Genomic DNA, 9,706 nt, shown 5'->3' on the forward strand with positions numbered 1-9,706 from the left:
CTCACTCACGAGCAGCCGCAGCGGTCTACGACCATAGAGGGCAGCTTGCCGTAGATGATCTGCTCCTTGCGGTTGAAGTAGAGCATGTTGATGGGGGACATCTTGGTGGGCGTGCAGCAGGGCCCAGCGTTGCCCCGGGGGCTGGCCTTGTGCACCAGGTGGGTGTGGGGGTACTTCTGCAGGTACATGTACTCACACTCCCCGGAGCAATAGTTGGCCTTGTATCGCTTGGGCGCGATCACCCAGTCCCAGCCAAAGTCTTCAAAGTCCACTGTGAGGGGGTAGCGGCAGCACCGGGACTCGGGGGAGTTCTCGTCACAGTCCAGGCCCGAGTCCCTCCGGGTGCGCTTGGGGCCCTCGGACACCTGGACCTCCATGAAGGGTTGCTGTGTTGGGGACAGGGAGGAGGGGGCAGAGAGATGGGGGCCATCGGATTAGAACTCACTTGACTTAATATGCTCTAAAATAAGGAAGGTTAAGTATAGACCTATAACCCCCCCACGCACACACACAGATACACATAAGGTGACTGGGTTTGGGTTACTGCCAACACGCCCTAGAATGTTCTTAAACCTTGTTCTTCTTTTTTTCTCCCCTCATTTGATTTGCTTGAATTGACGCTTGACCAGACACCAGTTTATGAAACTCTACCGACCAGTGCTCTGAAGACAACAGAACATAGTGGCTTTTGAAGCGGTGTGTGGTGTGTGACTGATTGTAGACCTACTGTTAGTGGGACTACTCATGGGACACTGATAGTATGCATACTGGCGTGTGTAAAGGCAATTACTCTGATTATCAGAGACCCACCAGAGCACAGGGAAATGGGAGGCAGGTGCACTCTTATGTAATGGGCCAATGAGATTGCAGATTATTGGTGCACTGGGCTCGTGTCCAGATGCAGGGTGCGTCTTTGTGGGCCTTTTAAATGTTAATTCCTCCTTCCTTCTCCTGGGCAACACATGCCTGCCAAGCCCCTCGCTGGGAGTGCTAAAGCCCTGACCCAGCATCTCCCAAAGCTTTACGTAATACTGCAGCATCGAACCCGAGAATCAAATCAAAGGGACCTATAGTCATAGTTTGGGAACAGCATAATAAGGCTGGTGTACGGTTTTTTTAAAAAACATTATCCCGCTGTGGTGACACAGGGATTGCGATATTTGCCACTAACTAAAATAGAGCTTTACTGTACAATACTGTATATAACTGTCTGCCTACTATACTATCAGTGTTTTGCAGCATAGGCCTAAGAAGTAATACTTTGATTAAGGTTTACAAAACATTACTGCAAGAAAGTAAGTCTATTTTTCCTCCTGGTAATATGAGAAAAATAACGATTTGAATTTGGGGCAAATTTGGGGCACACTCACCAGTCCTTCCTCCCCGGGCTCCACGGAGGTGGCCACCAGGTCGTTTCCCTCCGCGTCATACGCGTTGATCTCGATGCCCCAGTTGGTCTCCGGCTGCCTCAGCCACACGCTCAACACTTGTTTGACGTCTATGCTTTTCCATGAGCTGACCCCGGCATTCACGTCGATCTTCAGCGAGCGGATCCCTATGTGTCGGCTCCCGTCCGTGGAAGGCATGAGGCGGGAGATCTGCAGGAACACCGTGGTGTCCTCCTCCGAGGCGCGTAGGTGCACCCAGAGCTGGGCGCGCAGGATGCGATTGGCTTGAATCTTTTGGCTAAAGGAGAAAAAACAGCACCTCGGCGTCCGGTTGACCTGGACCACTGAGTCGGCTGTATTGTAGGGGAGGGGAAAGAAAACAAATGCCCCAGTTTGTTATGCGCTATAATTACCAAACGACAGTCGGTCACAACAGCCAACTGATTCAATATTGCCCAAATCTGGTTGAGGACTAAGCGCATGGTTTAAGACTACGTTTTAATAGAAAATGCATAGATCAAAGCTGTTCACCATTACGTAGCGCATTGTTTAAACGTGTGCAATGATGTGACTAAAATACAACAACAACTAGGACAGAACGACGCAAGTATCACGCCATATCCCGTGCGTAAAAGTGCGCTCCTTGTCATCGCGTCTAGTTCTCAACCTCGATAACCCACGTTAATAATAATAATAATAATAATGATAATAATAATAATAATAATAATAATAATAATAAGACTGAATAATAAACGAACACGGGACTCACGCTCGGTAGCTATCAACATGATCGTCTCCGTCACCGCGTGCTCGTCGTCCTCTTCGATAAGTCCATCTTGATTGTCGTCACCCAGCACGTCGTACTGGTCAAGCAGCTCCTGCAGCGGCGGCGCCTTGGGCAGCAGCTGCTTCATCACGTCGCGGCTGATGTTCGGCGCGTGTTTCAGCCGCAGTTTGCTCAAAATCTGAGACTTGATCGCGTTTAGCCTCATGGTCTTGATCTGCTGGCGGATCTCGCAAGAGGAGCACTGCTCCGCCTCCTCCGGGACGGCAGCAGCTTCGGCCGCGGCTGGAGCGGCGGCGGTGGGCGCCTGCTGGTGCGTGGTCTGATCTCCCAGGCCGACTGAACCCAAAGCGATCAACAGGCAAAGGTACACCAGGGTGTGAGGCAGATGCATCGTCTCACAGGATCCCTCAGTGTGTGTGTTAAACGAAGGGAAGCGTGTGGTGGATGGATGATGTTGATGATGATGCGCACTGGCACGGCCTGGTGCTTCATCAGCGGCGCAGCTTTTTATACTCCCAACTTTACCCACTTTTTTGTGTCGTCCAAATCTATGATTGGCTGGACTGGCAACAATGAATCTTACCGACTTTTTTTTTTTTCTCACCGTCGACCCATTCAGGGATAGCGAACGGTTAAGTCTCCGAACACGTGCCGAGCGTGTCCGCTGCTCGGATGCGTGTTTTATTCATTACCGAATCACTGCAGGAATGCGAGCGCTGCACTGACAGTCCCGGGACTTTGTTGATGTTATGCAATTTAATTAAAAGCACTAATCCCACATCGCCATTCCAAAGCTGCAAACGAAACTAATAACATAACGTTTTGTAAGTAGCGTGGCTATAATAACAACAATATCACAGCGATTATATCCTTAAACCATACAACAAAAACAAACATTGCACCTATGCATTTATCCTAAAGGTTGCAATCATGTAATAGGCCTTCACATACGTTTGTGTCGCCAAACGTTCTTAACTCATCCGGTTGGGTAACACATACATAGCGGTGCATTACAGATCAAAATTTAAAAACAAAGATAGCCACTATATCCCAAATCTATTGTAATCCCATTGAAGACGATGATAGCGGAGGAGCTCGACTGCAGGCTCCTGTGGACAAGACCTCTGCTGCTCCCTTGTGGCCGCAATCTGTCGGTTCACGTCCGCAACGCGACGAAACCATCAACAGAAGCCGATGGTTTGAGGTGTTCACCAAGATGTTACCCTATCTACTCCGTTTCTGATCAAAGAATAATATTCTGCATTAACTCCACATCTTTTTGTTGTGTAGTTATCAAGTTGTATAGTTTTAATATAGTTTATTCTCTTCATGTGTCAAGGCATAACAATGAAAACATGTGGCATGCTACAGCCACAAGAGGGAGCTATTGCAAAAGCCCAAATGTTCCAGACTCCATGCGCGATGCGCTCACAGTGTTCGTTTACAATGGACTGCTGCGTAAGATTAGGACCTGCACGGTGGAGCTGGAAGGAGATCATCCTGTCTGTCCTGCCTGGAATCATGTCCTAGCCGTGTGGACCTACCTCGCCAAATACCTGTAGTCCTCCAACTCTGGCGGACTTCAGGATTTCTTGTTTTATCACAGGCCATTTGGAATTACAGGTATTAAAAAATAACCGCATGTGAAGCAATTGGTCTACGATCAATGATGGACGTAAACTTGGATAAAACCTCGCTGGGTGCACAATGCTGGCTTTTCTTTCAAGTTCATGCCATGCCTGTGTGTGTCTGAAGTACAAGGAGAATGGGAGTCTCGTCATCTCACGATAACGTCTGGATGTATTTACTCCCCTATGCGACCTTGGGACTTCATTCTGTAACCTTTTTGCTGAGAGGAGACCAACTGTAAGTTATTTATTCATTAAAACTTCTTTTATGTATAGGTATATACATTACAATTCATGTTATGTACTGAGTGAGATAGGCTTTATCACACTAGTGGACATAGGCTTACAATTGTAACAATAATTATAATACGTCTAATAATAATAATAAAAAATAATACAAATAATAATTATTGTTATTATCATCATTATATATTCCAATATTTCATCAACATAAATACTGACGTACATTATACCTACATTGTTTTTATTGTTTGATCTTTTGTGTATGATATGCAACATGCATGCAAGTCAAAGTTGACCGCTCCATAGACCTCTGTTATCATGCCTAACATGGTGACATTTCCTAAATCCACGTAGGCCTACAACGTAAAAGCTTGTTTCCTCGTTGAATTTTACAGTAGACCGACTAGCCGGTCCCCATTATTAATCCACAATAATGTCCACAATACGCCGGTTTCTCAATTAAGTGATTGTTTCCGACTTCATTAATCATTTCGTGAAGTAACCTGTCACACTGAATCATGTTCGGTCGTTTCTACATGAAAAGCTCTGAACGTCTTCGTGTTACCAACCAATCAGTGACCGTGGGCGGTACCACGCTCTCCGTGACCAACCAATAAGTGATGGTAGATGCGCGATCCAATGGTCCAAGCCCTTCTTGTGATAGAGCCATGGTCCGAAGCTGATCTATAATGGGCGCCACAGGTCTCTGTTTGCAGCCAATCATTGATGGTGGGCGATACATTCGATTATCAAATCACTCTTTTGGTCACTGATCGGTAACTGATCGGTTGGTAACTGTACGTTCGGACCCATGGATGCAGTCAACCATAGCGTCATTGGAGAGGCTCAGGCTTTGACCTGATTGAGACACGGTTTTATTACAAAGCAGAGGGATTCAGGCATTCGATTTTGTCTGGCCTCCTATAGGCCAGGGGAGTGAGTCATGAAACCCTCTCTGACCCAGCGGCGAGGACAGATGATGTCATGATGTGCTGAACAGCTTGTGTATGAGAGACCTCCTGACCCAATGAGGGGTCAGCAAAGCTCAACGCCACGGCGGAACTCTCATCCGGGCTCTGTGATTGGTCAGCAGTCTGGACACTTAGTCTGTCACGTAGGATCCCACAGCCTGTGGACATCACAGCCCTCCCTCTGTATCACTAACAATCTTTAGGCCGCGTTTGAATGACAATAAAAGGCTCGTCTCTTTTCTGTCTCTCTCCACAGTCTAGGAAGTATTGAAATGCAAGCCATCTAACACGAGCAACACGCACGCCCAAACAGACTCCTGCGGAGGACCATCCTTCTCCATGCAGACCGCCAGAAGTGTTTCGCTCCTGTTACCCACGGCTACGACGCAGACACAACTTCCTAACGTTGCTTTTTGAGTCCATGAAAGAATGACAGTCAGAGATCACAAGAGGGGCCAAGGAAGTTGACATCTGTTGGTTTGGACGTAGTAACATATCAGCTCAAAACATAACGACAAACTAAAGTATTTCTAACAGGCAACGCGGGTCTTGGATACAAGTTTCCTTGTTTCACTACCCCCCCCTCGATGCGACAACCCGCAGAGTATGGGGTGTGTCAAATCCAAGCGGAGTGAATCGTCTGAGGAGAAGGCCAACTCTGCAGAGCAGTCCGACGGTGAGGCCAAGGGGAGGTCGCGGGGGGAGAAGGCCTACCTAGTGCACTCTGAGACGGGCTGCGACGCGGACCCCGAGTCCCCCACGGCCAGGGTCAACCCGGTAGTGCTGGAGTACGCCCAGAGGCTGTCGGAGGAAATTGTGTCGCGGGCAGTGCAGCAGTGGGCCGACATAGATAGCCGCTACAGCGACATCCCCTACATCGAGTGTGACGTCCCGTGACAGCGTGGGCTGGAGGACGGGAGTTCCCCCATCAGCAGCTGCTACTGCTGCTGCTGTTGCTGCTGCTGCTGCTACAACTGGCTGAGGTCCATCAGATGTCACCAGTTACCCAGCTGAATCCCGCTCTTTCTCGACCGGGACATGGGTGGCCAGATTCACGTGAGGATTAACACCTGGATTAAATCTGACCCCTGCCAGACCCACCGTAGTATTTGTTTGTCGTCATACTATTGGATATTAGAATAACTTCCGGATGTCCCCATACTGCCTTGCCATGGGGCTCACATGACACTTTTTGGGAGGGAATCTTGAGATGCGGCAATGTCTACCTGCTGGGAATGTGGGTGTACATGTATGTAAAACGGCAGAGGCAGGACACACAAATCTATTAACTGCTGGCCTCGCCAGTCGAATCTGGCTGAAGCAGACCCTCTATAGCCGGATATTACCTTCACTAGTATCCCTTCCATCTCCTAACCCCTGTGTGGGGATTAAGAGTGCCAAGATTTCTATGTACGGTAGTTGCCATCGATTGCTTAGTTCGACCCCCAACATGAGGTCTACTGTTGGCCATTGGCAATCGCCATGGGGCCAAATCTCTCTCCTCTTACCGGGAGACTCGCTAAAAGGGGAGAGCAAATGTTCGGGTCACAAGTCTTTGGGCTGGGGAGAGATACAAGGACCAGACACTCACCTCCCCACCGGCTCAGCATCCGGCTGGCTTGAGAGACACTTTGTGGGGGCAGGCTAATGGCCTCCCTGGAGATGTTGTGGTGTTGCCACATCAAGGCGCAGCCTTAGTTCCAGCCCCTGCCTAGTGCACTCCTAAGAAAGACCCCAGCAGCACAGATCATCCGTCCGGTCTAACCCCATCCCAACATGGAGCTCAAAGTAGGTCACTTAGTGGCGGCGCAGGGACTTTGGTGTAGCGCTGCACCTGCAGGAACTGAACTTGAGTTGATGCTGTGTGCGGTTGACAGTCCTGCCGTCACCTCTGATACAAAGAGCAAACAAAAAAAAGTGGCTTCTTAAAAGAATAGTAAGAAAACAACCCTTTTCATTCCAATCAATTCTGTGTTGTCTGCGGACCAAAGAGGGATATCTGCAATCTATGCTGCAGGGGGAAGCGGTGGACATATGCAACCATAAACGCCTGTGATACTTTAACAGCTCTTTGAAATAGTGTGGTGCTATGATGAGATAAGATGAGGATCAGAAGGTACAGCGGTTCCACTGGGACTACAAAAATGGTCACAGCTGCCAATATCATTTATGAAGTGTTATGATGAAGCACAATGCATCCTAGCTAGTTATTGATCCAACATAAAGGCCGAAACACGACCCTGTTCCCTGTTCAGTGGGCTGATGTAGGATGTAAACATCAGTTCACTAGAGAGCAACCTCTTGGAACCTAAAGGGAAAAGCTGATGTCAGTGGTATTTACGTGTGTGTTGTTTGCCAAACCCAATATGTACTCTAAGTCAAAGAATGACCAACTGCCACCCAAACCCCTTTAAAATAGACCCTGCTCTTGTTAGAAATGTTTTGAATTTGCGGTCGTGATAACAAGCCTGAAATGACTGGTACCAATATCAGCAACATAATTCACTACAATAATAATTACTAAGCCATAGAAACAATAGTGGGGAATTATATCCAGTTGCCTTATGCCCAGAACTTGGCCTTTAATTATTCTTGTAAACACAAATATGTCATTGAACTGAAAATATGCAGATTTCATTGACGGGTATTATTTACCAATGAGGTTGATAGAAAAACCCAAGCAAATGTGGTTATGGTATCTCAGATCTCCCATGAAGAGAACCTCTTTTATGTAGAAAAATATCGATCTTGTCGTTTGTGATTCACCCTTTTCGTAAAGGTCCCATGGCATGCCACCAGGTGTGGTGTGATTAGCCGGTACAAGCCGTTTTGGAAATCTGCCCCTTATGACATCACAGGTGGGCGTGCCCACTTAGATGTGTGCTGGATAGATCAGCCTACCAGCCTACCCAGTGAACTGTAGCAAACGTTGCTCATCTATTGTCACACATCTAGGTGGACATGCCCACCTGTGATGTCATAAGGGGCAGATTTCCAAAACGGCTTGTAGCGGCTAATCACACCACACCTGGTGGCATGCCGTGGCAGGACTTTCAATAATAACTTTTCAAATCCTATGTTTAAAAATCCTATAATGTTGGTGAACGATTTAAAAAACAATAATTTAAAGGGATTTGATTCAGAAAATGTAATTGTGCTTTAGTGAGCTAAACCGCCCTGCATTCAGCATTTACAAAGGCGGACAAAAAACAAACAATATTTGCACTAATCTTGGTTGGGTAATTAATCTGACTCTCCAAAACACAGCCAGAGAAACATGGAAATAAATGTAAAGATGACTTACCTTGACACAATTCTGCTCAAAGCCACAATACTAATTAGATGTAATGTGTGTTGTTCCAAATAAATAATTCTGCCAGAATAATTTTATTATTTTATTTTTCTCTAGCTTTTTCAGAACATGAATGGGAAACATGACATGGTATGCAAGGAGGGTTTACAGTTAGTTGTTTGCTCAAAATGTTGTTTTGTCCTCGCAAATACCATAGGTCTACCAACGTCTCATGTTCCTATCTAGCGAACCTCTGAATGGTTGGAAGCTTTGTCCATGTTTTAGGCAGACTAATTTTAGGCAAATGCAGTGATAGAAGTCTGTCCTCTAGGCTGGGGACCGCAGGTTTGGAAACAAAGTCCTACATTTTGGCTAACTATGTTGCAGGCATTTTACGAGTGAGTATGCATTTTACTATTCACCATTAATGTCAATACCGGGAAACCTGTTAGTATGGTGTGTGTTTACAGCTAGACAAACAGAAAAAATATTTCACCAGTTTGTTTCCCGGTCAAGTGTAATACCAAAAGAGGTTACTTATCATATCCAGTTTTATTGTTGAATAAAGTGTTGACAGGATGAACACAAATTGAACCAGTGGCATCAACGGCCAACAGAAAGCATAGTGCTCATATACAAAGCCAAGTAACTAAAGGACAGTGGGTATAAACTTCACCATGAACTTGGGGCCAACCTTTTCCGCTAATACATGCTAGTTGGGTCGCGCTGTCTGAAAGAATGCCTGGTTGGTTTTTACCTCTGGCCATATCTTGTGATTACTTTTCATGATTAATGCTGGAACGTGACGTTGAACAAAGAGTAAAAACTATGTTGAAGTGACTTGACCTTTCCCAATACGTAGTTCTAATTATGTGTAACTTATGTTTCCCCTTCTCATATTATTCTTCCATGGAACTCAGCTAATTGTACCACTTATTTAGAGGATAGCTGTGCTGTAAGCATTGTACTCTGTCTTATAAAAGGGATCAAGCAAAGGGAATTTTGTTCATAGTTGTGATTGTGGCTTGTGAATATGGGCCTGATTCAACTGAATTATCATATATGATGTGCATTTGTAATGTCTTCAATTTGGTGGCTACATCTGCTTCTTCTTTGGAGTTCAGTTACAGTGTTTGAATTAAATATTCTGTTCAAACTCAACGCTATTCTTCTTAATTTACAGCGTACTAAGCTTGTCTGAACCTTATTAGACATGTACATTTATGTGAAGATGAATGAAATGCCAATACATATTGGCATCCAGAGTTGCACCATTGTGGGATAACGTTGAGTTTATTAGAAATGTGATTGCCTGCTAGCTTCTTATCTCATCATTTGTGCAAACAGTTTTTTTTTAACTGGGTAAAAACCGTTGGAAACCTTTGTTTGTTCAATAG

The 9,706-nt window shown here is 46.0% G+C and overlaps 2 protein-coding genes across 2 annotated transcripts; one reads left to right on the forward strand and one right to left on the reverse strand.

The window, feature by feature from the left end:
- On the reverse strand, positions 1-2,810 carry mstnb (myostatin b). Its single transcript, XM_030343257.1, has 3 exons — positions 2,158-2,810; positions 1,371-1,741; positions 1-386 (listed from the first exon to the last, which is right to left on the reverse strand). Exons 1-3 carry the CDS (start codon positions 2,564-2,566, stop codon positions 6-8), a joined length of 1,161 nt encoding a protein of 386 aa, XP_030199117.1. The 5' UTR covers positions 2,567-2,810; the 3' UTR covers positions 1-5.
- A 723-nt stretch (positions 2,811-3,533) lies between these two features.
- akap19 (A-kinase anchoring protein 19) lies at positions 3,534-9,470 on the forward strand. The gene is made up of 2 exons (XM_030343259.1): positions 3,534-4,041; positions 5,274-9,470. Exon 2 carries the CDS (start codon positions 5,624-5,626, stop codon positions 5,912-5,914), a length of 291 nt encoding a protein of 96 aa, XP_030199119.1. The 5' UTR covers positions 3,534-4,041; positions 5,274-5,623; the 3' UTR covers positions 5,915-9,470.
- The last annotated feature ends 236 nt before the right edge of the window (positions 9,471-9,706 follow it).

Source organism: Gadus morhua, chromosome 20 (genome assembly GCF_902167405.1).
Source record: "Gadus morhua chromosome 20, gadMor3.0, whole genome shotgun sequence".
NCBI classification, from domain to species: Eukaryota; Metazoa; Chordata; class Actinopteri; order Gadiformes; family Gadidae; genus Gadus; species Gadus morhua.

Excerpts from the sequence above, each read along its gene's own strand:
- mstnb (XM_030343257.1), bottom strand. The coding sequence starts at position 2,566 with ATGCATCTGCCTCACACCCTGGTGTACCTTTGCCTGTTGATCGCTTTG. Across the intron at positions 1,742-2,157 it reads CATGTTGATAGCTACCGAGC|CCGACTCAGTGGTCCAGGTC; the intron begins GTGAGTCCCGTG and ends CCTACAATACAG. Across the intron at positions 387-1,370 it reads AGCCCGGGGAGGAAGGACTG|CAACCCTTCATGGAGGTCCA; the intron begins GTGAGTGTGCCC and ends TCCCCAACACAG.
- akap19 (XM_030343259.1), top strand. The coding sequence starts at position 5,624 with ATGGGGTGTGTCAAATCCAAGCGGAGTGAATCGTCTGAGGAGAAGGCC.